This window comes from Tympanuchus pallidicinctus, unplaced genomic scaffold (assembly GCF_026119805.1).
Source record: "Tympanuchus pallidicinctus isolate F22 unplaced genomic scaffold, pur_lepc_1.0 scaffold3, whole genome shotgun sequence".
Lineage (NCBI taxonomy): Eukaryota > Metazoa > Chordata > Aves > Galliformes > Phasianidae > Tympanuchus > Tympanuchus pallidicinctus.
Window position 1 is genome coordinate 99,294,456 of NW_026294747.1, and position 21,552 is coordinate 99,316,007.

At 39.2% G+C, this 21,552-nt stretch overlaps 1 protein-coding gene across 2 annotated transcripts in view; it reads right to left on the bottom strand.

Moving 5' to 3' along the window:
• The window catches only part of ZNRF2 (zinc and ring finger 2), a 55,506-nt gene that overhangs the window by 16,452 nt on the left and 17,502 nt on the right, over positions 1 to 21,552 (bottom strand). For both annotated transcript variants that reach the window (XR_008209578.1, XM_052695939.1), the window contains exon 2: positions 9,405 to 9,500. Coding sequence is in view for 1 of the 2 variants with exons in the window: in XM_052695939.1 (XP_052551899.1) it covers positions 9,405 to 9,500 (96 nt within the window). In the remaining variant the exon portion in view is untranslated. The remainder of the gene's footprint in view (positions 1 to 9,404; positions 9,501 to 21,552) is intronic.

Here is a 21,552-nt window from a genome sequence, read left to right on the forward strand (position 1 = left end):
GCACGTTTGGTGTCAATGTACACATGCAGTAATTGTATCATGTCCTGTATAATTTTTAATTTGTCTTCCCTTCCTGTTCACAGCAGCCAGACTGCTTCTACAAGCTATTCCTACTTTAAATTAGATCTGTTATTCTACAAAGATGGATCCCCAAGCATGCCTGAATACAAAAATTTCTGATAACGAAAACTGAGTCAGAGTTTTCAGAGTCATTTCAATTTTTCTACTATACACTAACCCTTCATTCAGTGTTATGATTTATTCCAGCAAGCACAGATGGGTGCATCAGGCACAGTATTACTAGCTAGTCAAGGGAAGCAGTTGCCTGTGTTGCAGCTTGCTAGAAAAATCTCTTAAATCTCTGCTTATTGTTTTCCCCCCTTCCACTCTTTCTTGGCAGCTTTGTTAGCCAAAAGGGCCAATCGTACCCAGGGTTGTGCATCAGGCCCAGCACTGCCAGCCAGGCAAAGGAAGGGATTGCCCTACTGCTCTGCACTGGTGAAGCCTCACTGTGAGCACTGCATGCAGGTTTGAACACCACAACGTAAGAAGGACGTAAAACTATTAGAGACCGTCAGTGGCAGCTGGGTTGGGAATGGAGAACCCTCAATCCTCCTGGAATACACTTGCTACCATCTCATCAAAGAGACCCCAGGCATGGGATGAAGAAGAGACCAGAGCCCCTGCTGATCCCTGTGACCAAGAGAAAGCTATTCTCTCTTGCAAGCAAAATGGCATGGGATGCTACCCCAGGAAAGGGGCCCTCAGTATTCCCACTCTTCCTCTTTCTTCAAAACTAGCAAAACTTTCAGGCCATGAGCATCTCACCCTCTACACAGCTGTTTTTTTGTCACCATGGGGCACTATTAAATCATGCTGCCATGGTGTCACAAGCCACCTTCTGTTCTGAACACTATAAACAGGGGGACTCTGGCTGGAACATCAGTCACTGAGTAGCTGAGGTTAAAATTACCCGGACAAAGGAGGGCTACTTCTAGAGTGTTAGCTTATCCTTGTGTGGGACATGTTGAGGAGGTTCTTCAAATGAGGGAGGATGCATCCTCCTCCTCCCATCAAGAAGTGGCACCTTCTAGGAGGAGCAGACATGTGTAGCCCAGTGACACTGATCTCCCCAAGAGTGACCTACTTGCCCTCAGAGTTAGATCCACCTCCACAAGAACAGCAGCAGAGGGAAGTGGATTCATCTCCATCTGCACTGAGCAGACACCAAAGCACCACGCCTTGCAAGAGGCAGCAACCTATAGACCTCTCCATTTCCCCTAGACAGCTTTCTCTATTCCAGTGGTGAATATCCTACAATGTAATACTACAATATAATACAATACAGTAAGCTGGAGAACTCTAACTCCAGGGTCATCCCACAAGCTCACAAGGATCACTCATTTCCTAGCAATAATAGTATTCAGCAATACAACCTGATTAACACAGGAGTCAAATAAAAAAATAAATAAATAAATAAATAAATAAATAAAGAAAGATGACCCCAAAAGACAGTTATCTACCACCATTTTAAAGGTTTTCTTTCTCTCATTGTTCTTAAATAGACAGGCTATCAAAGCTACTAGGTGCCATTACGACAACAAGGTATATTAGCTAATAGAGGCATAGATCAAAACAGACTCATTTGGAACTGGAAGAAAAAAATAAATAAAAACATCAACCAAACAATTCCTTACCCCCTCTTCCCTCCGCCAAACAAGCAAACATTGCCTATAGGCTAACAAATTATCATCAGATACTAAGTTATTACTTAGTTACATGAACCTACTATCTAACGTTATCTATAAAAGCTACCTGAGTCTATTATCAATGAAGTTTTTCCTGTTTCAGCTGTGTGGTAGAATTGGGCTTATTTCTGCAGCTGCACAAATCTGTGGCCACGTGAGACAAAGTTATACAAACTTTAGAGTGCAAGGAGGTTCCTCCAGGGATATGTACAGTAGCCTACTATCCTAGGTAGGCTAGTCTACTTCTTGGCAGCTATGTCAGTGTACAGTCAATGTAACCACTGTCAGTAGAGAATTTACAAGCTGGTCTAGAATCACTGCATTTCACTACAAATACTTAAAAAGCTACTAAATTTTTCTCCCATGTAAGCCGTGATCATCTCCAACTCAGACTTGAGAGCACTCTGTGACAACTAGAGTTTTCATGCAGCTTGTTTTGGAAGTGTTAGACTTACTCTACCACCAGACACCCTCACCCCTTCTCCCCCCCCCCCAAGAAATTGTACTGACTTTTATCATTGATGTGTTGTCTGTAAGTCAAAAGTACAAGACAATTTAAATGATCACAGGGTAGCAAGTTTTAAAGCAAGATTTTAATCTAAAGGGAAAATCAAACAGAAACCCTTACAAATGGTATTTCAGGCTCTATTTTCAATTGATCTGCCCTTGGGGCCATTTCTGAGCAAGAGGGAGTGCTGCTCATTGCTTTGTATGTCTTTAGGGGAAAAAAAAAAACAACAAAAAACCTGAATAATCAGTTCTAGCTCCTGCAAAACAGTAAGGAATCTGAGAAAGAAAATACAGGGGATTCCTACACAGATCACTCCTTAAGATGCAGTTTGGCATTTATTTTTAAGAGCTTAGGATTTTGAGTACTTATATTTCAACATCCAGTCAATGAAAGTTATTCTCTATGGTGAGGAAAAGATGTATACTTTCAAGAGTATTGTTTCTGCAGAGCAATTAAAGAAAAAAAAAAAAAAGAGTAAAATACAAGGATTTAGAGATATCAGATTTACAAACTGCACAATTACCATTCAAAACAAGGAACATTATTTTCCCTGAAGCTAAATTCCCAGCAGTCACAAGACTGCAGCACTTGCAGACACGATTTATGACATCCTCCAAATGACCTCTCAAAGCTGAAGACTGATTAAGTGTAAGACATAGAAGGTAGCTCCTATCTGCCTGGATCACATGCTGCACAGTCACAGCACAGTGAGCATTTGCTATTGAGCTAACAGAACTGCTCCTTAGCTTTCTGCTGCGTGCAGCACTGCACTGCCATTGTATAACACCAGAAGCACAATGACATACAGTAGAATATATCAAGTCCTCTTCTAACCTGATCTGAATCACTCCTTTCTTCACATGCAGCTGTTCTTTGCAGCACTGGTTCACAGGTGTATCTATAATTTTCTGGGACATGAACTGTCACTTGACTTCAGCAGCACTGTCAGTACCAAAGCAAGACAACAGCAGTATCTGAAATTAGGAGTAGTTTGTAAGGAAAAGAAACAACTTGAACTATTCAGAGCATGAATGATCCCATTTTCAGAAATGGGCTTTTCTATAGTTGTCAAAAGCTTTACTGCACTTATTCAGTGCTGCACTGAAAATATTCCCATGGCATATGTATGCGCTTATATAAAGGCAACTTCAAACTACTGAGAAACACTTGTCATCTCACTCTCAAGAGCTGAAATATGAGGTGACATTATGTTGACCAAGAGTGATTTGTGATGGCTCCATCACAGGAAGCACTGTCCAGATTTACAGCTGGCTCAAAGGCAAATATGCACAGAATCACCCAACAAATACCCTTCTCCCCAAAGGCTCATTAAAAACAGCCAGTAGCATTCAAGACAAATTGGAGAAAAGTAGAAGGATGAATGGATGCAATGTCTGATGTCCTGAAGTTGTACATTCCTCTGTAGGATCCAAGTGTGTCGACTTGAATTCATTACAGTCAAGAAAATTTACTGTAATCTACTAAGCATTCCCAAACTGTACCAGCGACAGTTACTTTACAAAACTATGCTTCCTTTTTTTCTTACATGAAGAGTAAGCTAATGAGCAACGCTGATATTTAAACCATCCCCACTAAGCCTCCAAGATTGTATCTTAGCAAGATAAATGGAGTAGCCTGCAGTTCTGAGAACTGCTGTTCCAGATACGTGAAGCACTTCCCTCACAGTTGCACTGCGTTCCACTTTTGGGAGCTTTCTTCATTGCCACACTGTTAAAAATACACAATTTACCTTTCTTTCCTTGTGGCAAAGAGTTAAGAGTTTTTGGGTCTGGAAGAAATGCTAGAGATGGCAGCTCTGAAAATGCTCCAATTCCATACTATCAAAGACTGACCCAATTCTCCCACTGAGACTGAAATGGGATCACAGAAGCAGGTCCCACCTCCTTTAGCAGGTAGATACACACTGCAACTTGAATGTGACCTTACTTTTCTTCATAGCTAATCCAAGGCCTACAAAGGTGAAAAACAGTGGAAGTTTCCTCCTTGCTGAAAAGGTAAGCAATTCCCAAACAGAGGAAGCACAAAGTAATCAATGTACTTTGATCAAGATCTTCAAAAACAAGTTTTTCTTGAAATTGTAACATTTGCAAGACGAGCTGATGTTACACCCATTCACAGAATAACAGCTGTGTTTGAGATGAAAGTTTAATTTTACTATTACAGTGTTCTTCTGTCATTAAACTACAAAAAAATCCTGAAATTCAGCAGATGTTTAATAGTTCTAAGTATTTTAAAGAAATGCATTAGAAAACAGTCGTAAAGCATTAGGGAAACTGAATGAGGCTCCTACATAATCAAGAGGGTTTTAATGAGTACACATGATCAGAACAGAAGTAAAAGGCACTATTTTAACTGCAGACACAGGCTAAGTGTCTGTTCGTGTCCTACTGTGCAGAGTGCGCTCTTTGCCTGTCACAACACAACCCCAAGGACAGAGTGCAGGATCTCCTAGGGCAAAATAAGAAGCTAGAAACTCTAGGCCAAGGATATTTCTCAACTCCAGAATGGAAGAACTGAAAAGTTCTAAGGAGAATTTCAAATCTTGGAATGAAAGAACTGCTTTGCCTTGGTATTATTCTGTACTGCTCTGCTGAAAGTCTAGTCCTATTAAAGGATGAGGACAAGGAGGATGGCTTAAGCTTTTCCAGGCAGACTGGCACCATGCCCTTTTGCAAGGTCTCTTAGGGTATGGTCTCATACCCTGAGAATCCTGGCAGGGACATGAACTTGAAGTTGGTAATTCTTATTTTCTTCTCACTGATGTTTTCAGAGCATCAGGAGACAGAGCCGCTGGGTAAAATACCCTCCTTTTTTTCAGCACAGATGTAACCAAGGAAAAGACATCATTGCAGAGACAGAACTACCAGAATCACAGATCTCGGTGATTCAAATGCTAAGTTAAGGTGCAATCTTTCTCTTCCCTTCTACTGAGCAGTATCAGCTGAGTAAGTTCAAAACCAAAGCTTTTGAAACAGCCACAAAACCAAAACCAATACAACTTGTGATAGGAAAAAAAGAAGTCTAATTCCCAAAGAATATTTGGAAAAAATACTTGTATTTAGTCCTTTGGATGATTTATGCCAATCTCTCATCGATCATAACGCATATGCTAAAGTCGTTACATAGACGTTGATAACTTCTGTAACAAGGTCACTGCTCTGCCAGATGCCAATTCAGGATTACAAAGCTCACTCACATGCAGGCCTCAAACATCAAACAGTATTATCATTCCTCTTTTAAACTGTTTTAGAGTTAGCTGTATTTACACCCTTCATAAGAAAGCCCTGCTAACCTAAAAGAAAAATTGCAAAGCAGTTACCTTGGGTCATGAAAAATCCTCCAGGAGCTTGTGCAACGGATGTCTTAACATTCCCTAAAATCAGTCTAGCACACGTTTTTCTCCTGAACAAAAAGCTCAGTAAATACACTGGCTGCTAATCAGACCCACTGCCATATTTGAATTAAACACAGAGCAGCCCAAGAGAAAGCAGCGCTGATGCCAAGCAGCTCTACCCTGAGCACACGGCTCTAAGGAGGCCCGCTGAGAAAGTTTCCAGTAGAACAACGTTCCGATGCAAAGTGCTGACTCGATGAAACCCAAAATATTCCACAGGAATGTGCTAATTCAATGAAAACTTTTGAGAGAGGAGAGGCCGGCTGGCCGAGCAGCCAAGGAGGCAGGGAGCTGACTGGCTCTCCTAGCTCCCGGGGTCACTGGCTTCCCCAGCTGGCAGGCTGCCAGCCTGCTAGTCCCTGCTGGCAGGGAGGCCCTTTAATAATAATAAAGTCTTACAAAGTGTCCTGAGAACCAAACAAAGGCATTTCAGAAAGACAAACAGAATTACTTCAGACAGAACCAGCTGCAAGGTTTGTTCAAAAGGATTCAGCAGCGTTAGTTGCAGGAGAGCTAACATTAGTTTGCTTTAAGCCACCAGCAGCCCTCTCGCTTGGGTCTTCTCATTTTTAAATGTCTTGCAATGAAAGAGTGTACCCATACTGTAAATACACCAAGCTACAATTGCATTCAAAACATACACTTCACCAGGTTAAGTCTAATCACCTGCCTCTCAGCAGCTGGAATTGATGCAATTGATGCACAGAGGTCAAGGCAAGTTGGTTCCAAAGCACTGAGTGTTACTTAAGCAAACAGCTCTGCCAGGCCAAGAGGGCTCTCCATGAGCAGCACCTCTGAGAGTTGCCTCTAAGTGAGCCCTGCATGTCACTCACCATTGCAGACAAGAAAGAGAAGACGTGCCTGGAGAAGTTGAAGAGAAGAGGTATGGCTGTGTATGATGTTAGCAGTTGTTTTCAACAGAATCCCCCCCCCTCCCCCTCAAACACACAGAGCAAAAGAACTCGACAAAAGGCACAGGTCAACCAGCCAGTAATCCACTTTCTCCATAAAAGTGGCTTCTAGCAACCTGTGGCTAGCCAGTGCACAGGACCTATTTGGTCTTCTCAGAAGCTCAGCAACACTACGAAGAGGATTCTTAATGGCTAAAGACTGTCTTAAACAGCCTTGCTTTAACATGAACCATCACAATGTTTTCAATGTTTTACAATTCACCCATGTAAACAGCTTTTGTATCAGAACAACAATGTACTGGTCTGAGCACCACAAGTAGTTTAAGAGACACTTGGAACAAAGTTCCACAGAAAAAAGAGTTCTCAGTACATGACAAACTGAGAAATCAATGAGATCTCTGTTGGAGAGAAGTCGTATGATTTTAAAAGAAGGCCAATAAAATGTACTGATTTATTTATATGAAAATCAGAACAACTTCCAGCATAGAACTAGGACAAATCTGTGACCACTCTTTCAGAAAACATGAAAAATCAGCCAGCTGCCACAAACTGCTGTTCACTGGCTCTTCCTACGGCCAGAAGCAGAACACAAAGGTAGCTCAGAAAGCAATGACAAATAGCCTGTAAGGACTTGTTTCTTTTTTTTTTTTTTAGCTTCAAATCACAACTAAACAGTCTTATTACATTTTCTGGTGAAGACGACATGCCTTAGGCTTGCATTAAAAAGAACACCTGTCTCAAAATCGCACAAGATGCACAATTTGCTCCCTGACATTTCCTAGAAAGAACAACTCATCTTCATACATTTACAGTACGAGGAAATGTAACCAGTACAGAATTAGATATACACACAGTTTAATCCAACTGCCCAATTTTTAAAACATCTCCCAACCCCCAAAAGCCTAAGGCTTCCTTCAGCTACTTTCAATTCAAGATGAAGAGAGAAGAGCAAGTAAAAGAAATGTAAGCATTTCTCTTCTAGACAGAAGCAGGAAACCATCAGCGACCAACATAAACAAATGATGCCTACATGGGTCTAATTGAGTATATCCAGCAAGAGCCCAAAATAACCATGAGAAAGTAAAGCATAAAGAGATTAAGATCCCCTTTGGGAAAGAGATCAAAAGTCAGTAGCAACACTTTTTCTTCTTGCAAGCAAAATTCAAGATGCCCTTCCTATAGCTTATGGCAAAAAGACAGATCCATCACTGATCTCCTTATGCTGGCAAACAGCAAAAATACAGGAAAAAATGCAATCATTTAGGTATTCATATACAATTCTAGGCCTGTAATCACAGAAGCATTTGGTCAAGTTATCGATCTGCTAGTTAATTTTCTTTCATTATTCTCTTCAAATGGATCCCAATTATGCCCCAAATTACTGAGTGATACCCAACTCTGAAGCCATATTAATTTCTTTACACTGCAGTATAATAAGTAACTTTATACTGTAAGATTTAGTCTGAAGGTCCAGAAGCTAACCAACTGTAATTTAAATGATCAATGCACACTTCTAGTAAGGGTTTATGAGAATGAAACTATAATTCCAGTTAAGTGTCTCTCAAACCAACGTATGTAGTTTTCTCCTTTCAAGCTTATATCACCACTTCCTATTATAAGAGACTGCCCTAATTTAACAAATCACGTTTCAGATAATACCTCATACTATACTGTCCACAACTGACTTTTGTCACTTTGCAGATTATTTCTGCTCATTTTAAAGATGGGTTGTTGTTTCTTTTTTGTCTGAGGGGACTACGCAAAGATAACAAGATGGCCTCAAAGAGCTCCAATTAATTGTGGGCCAGCTGGGAGAAACAATGCAGGAAAAAAACAGGCTGAATGTGGCACCACTGTGGTACAATGGAACACAACCAGAAATATCAAGAGGTTGTTACGCAATTGCTGTTTCTTTGGACAAAAATGTTCACTGGATGAATGTGCTCGCATGTACGTGTAAGAAGCAGTGGAGGCAAAGGATTTCAGTCTGTCAGTTTGTAATTTGTGCGCATCTCATGAGTTGGATTATAGCCAGAGCTTGCTCTCTGCCAGCCTGCCTCCTCCTGCTCCATTCAAACTGACCCTATGTGCTTTGTCCCTCCCTCACTGGGCTGCCTCGTCTGCTTCTCCCTTATGTTCAACATTTCTCTGTACATAGTTCTCTAAAAACCTATCTTGGAAACTGTTCGATCCAAATCTAAATGAAAACAACCACCACCACCACCAGATCAAAAAGAAACATAACTCTCTGCTAAATGAAGCAAACCTCCTCAAATATATGTTGCAACAACAGGATAAAAAATAAATAAATCTATATTTACTTTACCTGCATACTGCACTTTGACATGGATTTCACAACTATATGATTTCAAATCATTTTTGCAGTTAATGTTTTGTTCCAGTGTCCCCAATGCTTTATTGCTATCCAGACAAAGAACAAGATGGGCCAAACCATCCTTCAAGACTTATTCCAAGACAAAGTACAATTAAGATGTCATAAAAGCAAAGGAATAAGGAAGTCAGTGAGTCCATAGCACTGTAGGTTATTTATACATCAACTTTTTTTAGAAAGGACACTAAATGGACATTGATCAATATCTGACCTTGTGATGAAGAATGGAATAAAACACACCCAGGAATAATTTTATGTATTTCATGTATTTTACACATTCAAAAGAATTATTTTGAAAAAATTAACTACAGATAAAACCATGCTATTTCTGAGTTAATTATATTAGTTACTTGAGTATCTTAACAAAAAAATTATTTACACTATGGTTTAAAATAAAGAAATAATGATCAGCTTACTTCTTTCTTACCATTGTAGGTTATCCTTGGTTTTGTCAAACACATCACGAGATGTAAATCCATTTCATCAGAAGATACAAATTTTGAACATACAGGGCACTTGAATCCTATGAAAAAAAGAAGTAAGTTGAGTACACTTGGCCATGTAGCAAATGTTTACATTCAAGCCAAAATTAATAAATAAATACTCTGAAAATATTCAAAGCCAAAAATAAAAAAAATAAATCTGTCAGGTTAAAAATGAAAAGCTGACATTTTTTACATGAGTTTAATCCCCTTGATTTGCAAAGACCTCAAAACAGACTGCTGCTTTGGCAAATGGATCTGTTGCCAATTGTTAACAAGTTACCATTTCTGGAAGGTAAAGCTTCACAACCACTTTAAGTTCAGCTTAATACCAAAGGAAGAGTGTAACAATCCTACTAAAACAGAAATTGGACGCATAGGGAGCACTCAACCATTTAAGCATGTTACCTGCTTTATCAGGGGCAGGGGGGAAGGGTTGAACTAGATGAGCTCTGAATCAAGTTTCACTTTTACCAGGAGTAGCATAGAACATTTAACAAAGAATCTCTGTTTTACATCCCACCTTTACCAGTCTGTAGCACAGGGAAAACATTCACTCAGAGGTGTCACCTCATCTACCACATCACTAGTATTTCCTGTAGCACTGAATTTGACTTCTCCCATCCCAGCCAAGCACAACGTAGTTTAGTTTGTGAGGTCAAAGCCTGAGGCAATGCAGGATAAAGACTAACTAAGACAGTCTGGATTGTGATGCAACTGCATAAATTATTAAATAGTTTTGTCATAGACTATTAATTTATGTCATTACCAAAGACAGCAGTCTTCCAGTTAAGGAACAAAACTGGCTGGCCAAGTTTTACTACCAAAAAAAAAAAGTATGAGCGGTAGACTGAATTTGATCTGCTAGAAAAGTTAATACACAAGTGAGACAAAAAAGCACCCAGCAGGGATCCTGATGAACAGCAACTGTTAAGCATACTGACAAGACAACACAGAGCAAAAATACCTACTTGAGATTAATCAAAACCCATACTCAATACAAATTTCTTCACTGACATCGAGGAAAAGCAGTGATACCATATAGGTGCATATTGTGACTCCCACCAACATCTGCACCCATGTCTGCTTCCCTATTACTTTGTTGTCCCTTGCTTTTGAACTTACACTTTTGGGAGCCCACAATGAACCAATTCAGCCAAGGCTATTTAATCACTTGATGCTGCACTTTCAAGTTACTGATGCCTGAGAATTTTGATCCTTACTGTTAATTATTATTCAGATGTAGATGAAGCAACTGACCCAAAGTATTGCACTCCCTCTATCAAGAGAGCACTTGCTTTTGGTACAGATGATAGGAAGCAACTCAAAACAGTCAACTGGCAAAACACATGAGGAACTCTGAGCAGCAACTGAACATGTCTGCCGAAACCACTTCCTGAGATAAAACACAGCTCTGATTCTTCTCATTTTAGTTGTAGGTGGTTCACATCTACTTGTTCTTGTTTCAGTGCTGCACTTCATTTCAAATATTGCTCCTCTCTACGTATTTAATATGCCTCTCCAAGCTCACACATTTATTAGCACAAGTTACAACTACAGTTTAACAAGCACAAAACAACCAATCACATATTTTGAAGAACAGGTTGAAGGGATTATTTACTTGGAGAAAGCTTTGTCAGACAAAAGATAAATTAAAAAAAAAAAGCTTCAGCCACTGCGTAATCTTTCCCCAGGGCTGCAGCTCGACCTGACTAAAATCTAAATTAGTATCTTAGTCCTCCAAAGACTCAAAATCACCCATGACCATTTCGTTACATTTTTCCTCAGAAAGTGACCTAGGGGTAAATTCGACTGTTATCAGCCAAATGCATTTGATTGCTTTTAAGTCCAGTCACAGCCAAGAAAACTCCTAAGACTCATCCCTTATTCTCATTCACATGCTTCTCTGCAGCATAACTGACAACTTGTTCTGATGTGAAAAGCATGCAACTTCCTCATACACTGCAGACAGCCCTGCTGGGCCAGAAGGATGTGTTTGCATTACAGCAGGTTAGCAATTATGTTTATGGCTAGTTAAGCAGTGGGACAGTCATTAACAGGATATGTCTGCTTTCTGCACAAAACCCTTTGAGCTATTCCCTAGAGTCATTGGCATGTCTAAGCAGAAGCATAGGAGCAAAGGAAAATCAAGAAGTTTTCAGAACCACTTCTAAAGTTAATAGGTTTTTTAAAAAGGTACTTCTTCCAGGAATGCTGGTATGGAAGACTTAAATACAAAAAGAAAAGCAGGGAGGGACTGAGCATATAATAACATTAATAATAGCAGCAGCGGCAGCACTCATCAGTGAAAGCAATAAAGATTTTAATTTAAAACTATGCTTAAAAGTAGACGGCCGTGAAAGATCTTTTTGGCTATCCCCCTAAAGTACTCAGCTGAATATGTTTTTCCTGTGCTGTGGTTTATCTGGCAGCAGCTCAGCACCACAGAGCCACGTGCCTTCCCCAGGTGGGATGGGAGAGAGTCAGGGAGGTAGAAGTGCAAGAACTTGTGGGTTAAGATAAGAACAGCTCACTAGGTAAAGCAAAGCTGTATGTGCAAGCACATCATAACAAAGAATTTATCTGTTCGGTTCCCATGGGCAGGCAGATGTTCAGCCATTCCCAGGAAAGCAGGGCTCATCTCAGGTAGTTGTTTCTCAGGAAGACAAACGCAGTCATTCTGAATGTTCCTTCTTCCTCCTTTAGCCTAGCTTTTACTAAGCACATGGTATGGAACATCCCTTTGGCCAGTTTGGGTCAGTTGTTCCAGATCTGTCCCTTCCCAGCTCCTTGTGCCCCTTAAAAGACCCCTCACTGAAATGCCCTTGCCTCTGTACAGCACTGCTCAGTAACTAAAACACTGGCGTGCTATCAACACTACTTTCACCTTAACTCCAAAGCACAGCACCACGTTAGTCTCTATGAAGAAATTTAATTCTATTCCAGTCAAAACCGTGATGTGCTACTGTATGTCTGTCCTTAAGTCCTATATTTTAACAATATGATGTCTCATAACATGTTCAGTATCAAGGGGGATCTGAAGGTAACAGATAAGCAAGTACAGACATCCTCTTGACGCAGCAAGTCTGGGATGTCCAACTGCTACAGTTGTACTTAGCACACAGAACAACACTGTAAAGAACTCCAAAGGTAGAGGACACCACACTTAACTAAGACCAATGGACCAAGCTAACAGCCACTGGTAAAGGTATCTTTGTGAAAATATGTTTTTCCACTGACTAGCATCAGCTGTGAGCCAGAGACCACCATTAGAGCAGAGAAAGTGCCTTGAACTTTCAACATCTACTGAAACATTTTCTAAAGCAAATGAAGTCCCAGTTGTCATTCCCTCACGTTGTTCTGTTGTAATCACTAGCTTCTGGATTTAGCTCTAGAGATGTACAGTGCATGCTTTGTGTGAAGGTATTTCCAACTTCTCCAGCAACCCCAAACAAGTTATTCTGAAGTTAGACACATATATTTAAGAGCACTTTTAAAGATAAATAAGTGAACATTCACCACTCAAAACACCAGTTCAAGTCCTAAAAAAGCTGGTGTTTTCCCATCTTCTCTCAAATCAGAAGGCAACAGTTTCATGACCCAGTTTACAATTAAGTACTCTATAAGAACAAAGACTCTATTGAGCTCTTGCTCAGCAGGATAACAACATCTATAGTCCTTGTTTGTTTTTACCACCAGTTTCAACGATCAACTCTGATAAATTTATGAAAGTTTCACATTACTTCAACAATCAGCAACTTGCTAAAAGTAACTTGCTCTTTACATGGCTTGTTTCACTGAGTTTCACAGATAAAGTATTCACAGCCACTTGGAGGATGTAGTAATCAGATGAGGTGGCATCAGTTGAAGTGTCCTGCGAAAACTGTGAATTGCAATTAACTACTTTCTCACTTACACAGATACAAGCTAAGAAGGATAGCACAATGCACGACACACAGTTCCAGATGAAAATACAACTCGTACAAGGTTACCAGTTTCTCAGCATCCTTTATCTCAGTCATGTCCCACCCATGGCCCAGCCCATGTAGCAGCCACCCACCGCTCCTCATTTCACCATCACCCCTTATTCGTGGCACTGCTCTCTGGCGGTACGTACATTTGGGAACAACTATTGTCAAGGATGAAGCACAAGAAGAGTAGAATTTCAAAGATCTCACTAGCCCCTGCCATCAAATTAGATTGATGCATTGGTTTCACAAATAAAATCAGTGGAGTACTTGACTTTATACGTTTGTTGCCCCTTTTCTTGTTTGTTTTTCAAAAATTACTAAATGGTTAAGATAAGTTTGTTGCTTATATACATAACCTATGTTATGTATTTTACAAGAGCTGCTCTGAAAGTAATGCCTCTTGTTTTATGATGTTGGCCCACAACATAAGGGACAGATGCTGGTGGTATGGCAGCAGAGGCTGAACCTTCCCACCAATATCCCATTACACGTTGTTGCCGTGTGACAGATGGCAGCAGAGGGGCAGTCTGACAGAATGGCATCTGACATGGAAGTGCAGATGAAGCGATGGGGTGGGATTGAATTCCTCCATGCAGAAAAAAGGCACTCAGTGACATTCATTAATGATTGCTGAACGTTTCTGGACACCAACCAGTGGATGTGAGCACAGTGAGGCGCTGGGTGGCATGATTCAGCAATGGCAACAGTGGGTCACCTCCACTGGGGCAGACTTTTTATTTTATTATTATTTTTATTTATTTATTTCATGAGCCCACTGTGCAGGCTCTTGCTCATCACTGGTGAGAACGCATAGCTAATGGGGGTGGAAAGTGTTGAAAAATAGTTTTGTAGCTGAGAATTTACACTATGAAGTACTGTTATTATGCTCTTTATATTCACTGTACTTTCCATGGAAATAAATAGGAAGCATTACTTTCAGAACAATCTACACATACGCAGTTCAAGGCAATTCCTCTTCCCTCAATGTGGCTCAGGAAAGCTAAAAAGTGGGACACATGCTTTATTTCATTAAAGACAAGCCACTATTGCCCTTGTATTAGGTCACTGTTAGATCAGCATATCATTGCAAAGCTGCCCTTTTGTCTCACACTGTAGAAAACATTACCTGCAATAAAATAGTACACTAGGGAAGAGTCAACTCTCATTCCTTTTCTCATTCTCATTTTCTTTCTGTACAGCAGGAAAGAACTGAGTACCAAATCTGAACTAGCACACACAGCTAGCCAACAAGTGCATACTTAACACACACGAGACACAAAAATTCTTACAAACTCACATTGAGTTTCACTACTTTGAGTACAGTACTGAAAGTAACACATTACTTACAACAAAACCACAGTTGTGGAAAAAAGCAGAGTTACAAGAACAGAGACAGAACAGCCGGTTGCAGCGAAGGGACAAGAAAATCTCAAGGTGGCAGAGAAAGTCTGAAATAACTGAACTTGCTTAAATAGCAGGAATTCAGTACTCAGAGGTGAATTCTCTCATTCCCCCCTGTATCTATCACTTTGATCAGACTGCTATCTTTTGCAAATGAACCTACAGGTAGTCAAGAAATCCCACCATTTCTCACTTCTATCTATAGAACTCATAATTTTTATCTCTAGCAGGCTTGGAAACTGTCTGCAAGGACAGGTTGGTGGGTGGCCACTCACAGTATCCATATCAACTTCAACCTTCTGTTGATATCTTACTGTGTTTGCCTTGCTTTGCAAACAGACTTTTGCCTGCAGTTTAGCAAACAGCAAAGCAAACAAAACCAATCCAGCAAATGATAAGCTCCTCAATCTCTACAATATTTTTTTTTCCCAAGAAACATTTTGGCATTTATCACTTTTGGAGTAAGAGGAAAAAAGTTTAAAAACAAACAAACAAACAACAAAACAACTTCCAGACGGCAGCACAGTGCAGCACCGCTGAGCTGCATATAAAGGAAATTGTAAAGCAGTGTTAGATCTGCACAGAAGAATGGATGTTCCTTTTGGTTAATGTTAAGCAGTAGTAGCAAGAAGCAACCATGAATAACATGAACCAAAGAGACAGCCTCAGTCTGACCCAAGTGAACTTTCAGCAGCAAAGTCTCAACAAGGACATTGCTAAAACCAAACTAAATGCATAGCAATACTTATTCTCCTTTAAAAATAAATACCTAATAAAGGCAAGTTTCTATATGCATGTTTTCAAGTTAGATGGAAAAAAATCATCTCGGTTTACATTTAAGCAAGACATAAACAAAGAGAAAGATTTACATACAAGTACTTTTATAAAACGTATCTGAGAATTAAGAAGCCTGGCAAATGTTACTTACATATTTGCACTTGTCCTTCGGAATTCAGGGAAATAAGTACAGGCAATCTGGAGGCACAGCATCCAGTAAATATGACGGTATGCAAGAATACTGTCATGCAAATAAAGCCTGCATAACAACTCTTAAGATAAAACAAAAACGAAAGGTCCTTCCCCATTATAATGGCGAATACCTTACACAGTCAGAGAAACACTGTTATTAAGGGCCTCAAGAGGTCACCAAGTTCATCCCGAGCAGGGAAACTGGGTAACTGTACCTTGAGGAATTAATCTACCCTTAACAATTCACTAGCAAAAGATTTTACAGTCAACCTAGGCAACCTGTAATGCTGATCGCCTATTCCTAGAGCGTTAGAAAATCTTCCCTTATGTCTAATCTGACAGCCTTCTCTTACAAAAAGAGATCATTTACTTCTTATGTGTTCAGCAGACACAGAAACCACCTGGTAACTGTCCCTTATGACAAAATACATGCTCTCACTACAAAACGTGCTCCTCATCTTTTTCCTCTAGCCTGCACAAAACCAGTTACTCTAATCTTTCCACAGAGGCTCTGCAATCTAAAAACTTTCATTTTTTTTATTGCTGCCTCTGGACTCTGTCCAATTTTTAAATATTGTGTTTCCAAAATTGGGCAGAGCTTTCAGGCTAAGACTTTCTAAGTCCTGTGTAGAAATGACTAGTTACCTATCGTACCGTTTAGCTGACACCAATACTGAATGAAGGATGTATCCATCCATCCTTTACATACGTGCATGCTTATCCTGTAAACAAACCAACTGTTGTGTCATTTCATTCATAACCCATCAGCAATCTGTGAATCCCCAGCAGATTTGTTACAAGCCAGGTCCAGTGGTCCAGTTTCATGGGTGGTGGCAGTTGTTTAATTTCCCCTCAAATTCAGTATCTGTCATGTAGTGGGGTTTTTCTGTTTGTTTGTTTTTGAGAAATCTTGAACATCTTTCTAATGAGTCAAAAACAGTGCTGAATTCTATGCAGCTTTGCCTCCAGATCTTAGAAGTTTGGTACTGCATTTCATTTCTCAAAGTGCTCCCCAAGAACACTGGAAACAGACCTAATGTAGACCACTGCTAAATGCTTGAACTGCTCTCTCGAAACAGATACAGGAGTTTTTCCTTCTATTTCTGCATCCACCCTCTTTTCCATCTAGATCACATTCTCTAAGTTAGTTGATAGGAATATCAAACAGAATAACATATACATGTTGTGCAAGTATAATGCCTCTACTTTCACTTTTTTGTTTCACATGTAACCATGTACAGGACTACCAAATGAGATTCTAGGTACAGCAAAAAATAGATAGAAATAATTCAGACTACTGCTAAAGTAACAAAAGTACTGGTCAAGTCAAGCTTCTGTTACACCCTTCTGTACTCCAATCTGTAATATTTAATGAAAAAAAGAAAATAAATCCAATCAAGACACCACATCAGAGTTATTTGCCCACAGAACGTTCTCTTCTTTCCTTCTCAGCCAGCTGAAATGGAAAGACAGAATGAGTAATTCCTTAAAAAACTATGAAGCTTTCTTGAAGCAATGTGCTTTTATGTACAAAACTAACAAAACCTGGCAATCTTATTCTCAAAGAGAGATTATTTCACATTAAATTCAAGAACAGAAAACGTGCACTTTTTTTTAAAGCTAGAAGATTAAAAAAAAAAAAAAAAAAAGCAATACCAATTCCAAGGAGCACTCTGAGTGAAGATTTCTAAATGCTGTAGCTACCAGTACAAGTGACCACATGAAAAGTTTGTCATTTTATACAGAAGAGTTCTTTTTATAAGGGAGAAAGGATACAAATTATTGTTTGGTTTCTGTCCTTCCTTATGCTGTCAGTAGCTTAAGCTGGGAGAACACAGCACCACCTGGAAAGACTTCTGGAGACAGAAAGAAATAAAGTACTTCCTCCAATTCCAGAAAGAAGTAGGAAATAATAGAGACACAAAGAAGGCAATATAAAAGTTCCAAACTATCATTTTAGAAAATTGAACCTGATTGAACACAAATAATTTGTTCCTCTCAGTACTTACTGATTTGTACTCATAAGCTATAGCAATTTCTTCTCTGTTTGTGCTGTGAAACTGAAGAAAATACATGTGCAAATTTTTTTATGACAAGAAGGAATCTTCTATTTTCTCATTTAAAGCTCCCACAGCATTCAGTGGAAGAGGGAAGAATATATGAAACGGGAAAAGAAATGAACAAGCACGAAACATTTTATTTAAGGACAAACTTACAGGAGCCAACAGAAAAATCAAGCAGATGTTTGGATAATACTTCATTTCCTAAGCAAAACTCAAAGATGGACAATCTTAATACACAAATTAACTCCCTTCATCCTGTTAATCAGGTGATATATCCAATAGCAATCACTGGCAAAATAACGCAGAACAGAATCAGAATGAAGAATAGGAAATGAACAAGCCTTTTTCTTACTCAGGAGTAAAGCCTTTATCAGCTGCACAACTTGAGGTGTCTAATGCCAATGTTAAAGCATGATGACAATTGTAACTGATAGCTGAGTGCTTTTAGAAAGTGAAGAACAATAAATACAATCACCAGAGGAGAGATGGAATGGTGAAAAGCCCTATACTTAATACCTTGCAAACCAGAAGATAAAATTGGAGGTGGGAAAGATCTATTGAAAAGTTGTTTTCATTTCTTAATACAAAAATAAGCTGTTCCTAGAGGAACAATTTTATAGGACTGATGTTATAGATCAATGCAAACCCAACAAAGGGAGGAGGGAAGAATCCTCAGCTCCAACTGTGTGAGAGAGGTGTATGGTTGGACACTGTCCTTCTCATTCCACCATTTACACTGACTACAGATCCCTACAGATGACAGACTTCACATCTTTGTTTGAAACTCCAAGTGGGTCTATGCATTTTCAAGTTTATAAACACGGTAACAAGAACCATTTTTAAAGTGACTTGTACCACACCAATTAATTGTGTTTCAGACAGGTCAAATCTCCCATCAGATCCACATCACAAGTTTCTTAACGGAACAGAAGCAGCTTAAGAAAAGACAAGCATGAGCATAAACTTGTGCTGAGGGGGTGCTTTCAGTGGATTTAAAGGCTAGACCAAGCTACAGCAGTCTTTGTAAGAAAAAAAAATTGCACATGCAGTCAAAATCCAAATATTCTGAATTGCTGCATATGATAAATACCCTATCAATCAGGGACTAAAAACTTTACTTACCTGCAACACCTTCCCCAGATTCCCGTTGATTCCTATAGCAATAGGAGGTATGTGAGCGGAAAGGCCAAATGAGCATGCCCTCTTTCATACAGGTGTAATAACTCCCTTCCAAAATCTGATTTAAGGGGAACAAAGGAAGGTAATGTTTCCTCTCTCATGTCTGCCCATCATCAGGTCTTTAGAAAGAGAGTTAAGTGCGAGGTCTCCATATATCTGCACTTGCCAAGTAATGCTAGCTATGTGGGAAGAAATGAGTTCTTCACCTCAGAAGCTGGTGTACACAAGTGAGGCTCTCGCTACCTTGAAATAATTTTGTGAAGATGTGTGGAGGACAACAAAGTTGCCTAAATATGCAGTTAAGCTAACTTGGACACATTCTGGAACCCAGTGAACTAAGTGATTCAGAAAACAAGTAGTTAGAAAACACAGTTAATAGTTCTGGACATTAATATTTTATTCGTATGTTGTAGGCAGGATTGACTTAGCAAGCAAGCTTAGTTTTTCCAATACCAAATGATGCCAAATAACTCACTGCAAGTCATGCTGGAGGTCTGAAAATTTCATGTAAATGGAAGTACTTAAAACTCATATTTAGTAAATACTACATATCCCCACCACCTTTTTCCTACTTCATCTATCACTGTTTAAGATCCAAATTCCATTCTCTCATTCCTAATCTCTCCTAAACCTAAAGCTGTTTTGTTTTTCCTTAATTTTCCAACTCCCTTGCATTTTTCTTATTCCCTGGAGCCATATTTTCCTCAAACACGTGCTAAAGAAGGCCTCTTTCCATTCATCACAGTGTAAGTTGGGAAAGTCAGGCAGGGTAACAGCATTCCACTGTTCTTTCTGGAGTGACGAAGTAATTCAGCAGGACAGTGACATTATTCTTACACAGAGGGAACCAGTTTGTCTTTACCCACGTTCTTCACAGTGTCCATGAGGCCAGTATTTTGACAAATACACTCAGATTAAGGAAAATGCTTTCATTACAAGTCACAATTTAAAAGCATAGGAAGAGCTACTCCAAGATGAGAAGAAAGTATGAAGTCCTAGATTTTGAAAAGGCACAGAAGTCTCAAAAAAATTGCAATGTACAAAGCAACAAATCTGATTAAAATTACACAAAGCATGATAATAAGAGAGGGGAGGGTGGCTATATCATGCTGAGAAAATATATAATGATAGCTAAAAGGAAAGAGGTATGATGTGAAAATGGCTGAGTAATGGTTGACAAGTATGACTAAACTGAACACGTGAAACGGAGCATCTTGTCAGATGCAGAGAAGTCTTCTGAGCAAACTAGCCAAAATGCATTTAAGGCCTTACGGGGAAAAAAAAAGAATAGGAGAGACAAAGTAAACACTGCACTTGAAAGGCAGCAGAAAGGAAGGAGGGAGCAAGCCCCTGGAGAAGGCAGCATCTTAGAGGACAGCACAGATATGGATGCTGCTTGAAAGCATGCAGAAGACAAAGTTTCTTGGAGAATCTGAATACTATTGTTCTACTACACAAACAAGGTGATAATGGAGACCTGAGAAAGCACAGCATTTACAGACAACTGGTCTGCTGTCTACAAAGTTTTGACCAAAATAAGTGAGGATACAAGAAGTCCTCACTAAGGCAAAACTTTGTGAAGTTTGATTCAGTTGAAATACTTACCAATAACCTACTTGTTCCTGCAGAAATAGAGGTAGCAGTGACAAAGAAAAAAGGGGAAAACCAATCAATGCCAAAAAAAGTCAGTATAAAATATAAGAAAGAGTACAACTGGGAAGAATCTATGTAAATAAGAAGCTAAGTTGTTACATAGGATGTTCTCAGAGTTTAAATATTAACTCTAAACAACATTTCATATTTTAACAGCATAATTACGTATCACAGATAGTTGTAGTTAAATTTAGCATACTGTCATTCAGTTTTACCTATTAAAAGTACAGTTTCAAGAGAGTCCATAACAAATGCTTAATAAAATGGGAGAGCAGGTTTTTAAGTTGGAATAATACTGAAGTTTCATAATTACTAATTTTGTAAAAGCACCTATTTCTAAGATGGAACATTTTAATATTAGGGGAAATATCAAAATGAAGAAAGCATGCAGAATGCCTCAGAGGAGAAAGAGCAAAGAGGAGACATAATTGGTTCAGAAAAAGATAGAACAAGTGACACCCCCAACTAAGTTTTCTTTGCTGCTGTCATTAAAAGTAAAGGAAAATCAAGCTGTTAATTTTCATGCTGCAGCCATTCAATCACTACAGATCTGCCTATATTTCCAGGTTTTTTTCTTATCTTTTAGAGAATGTGCAACATCCACGCCATATTCTGCAAAATCTTACAGAATATCCGTAAATGAGAGGCCAGTTTTGATGTAATTATTCTTTTTGAACAAAATAAATATTTTGTGCATCACTTGTGCTTTAAATGATCATTGCAGAGAATGCTACTGAATGTTTTCCTCGATTTATACCTGCTGCATTGGTTTACCCGTCAAAATTGTCTGCTTAGAAATTTGTTTACGCATACTTACTTTAAACACCTACTCTTAGAACAGAAACACCTTGTTTACA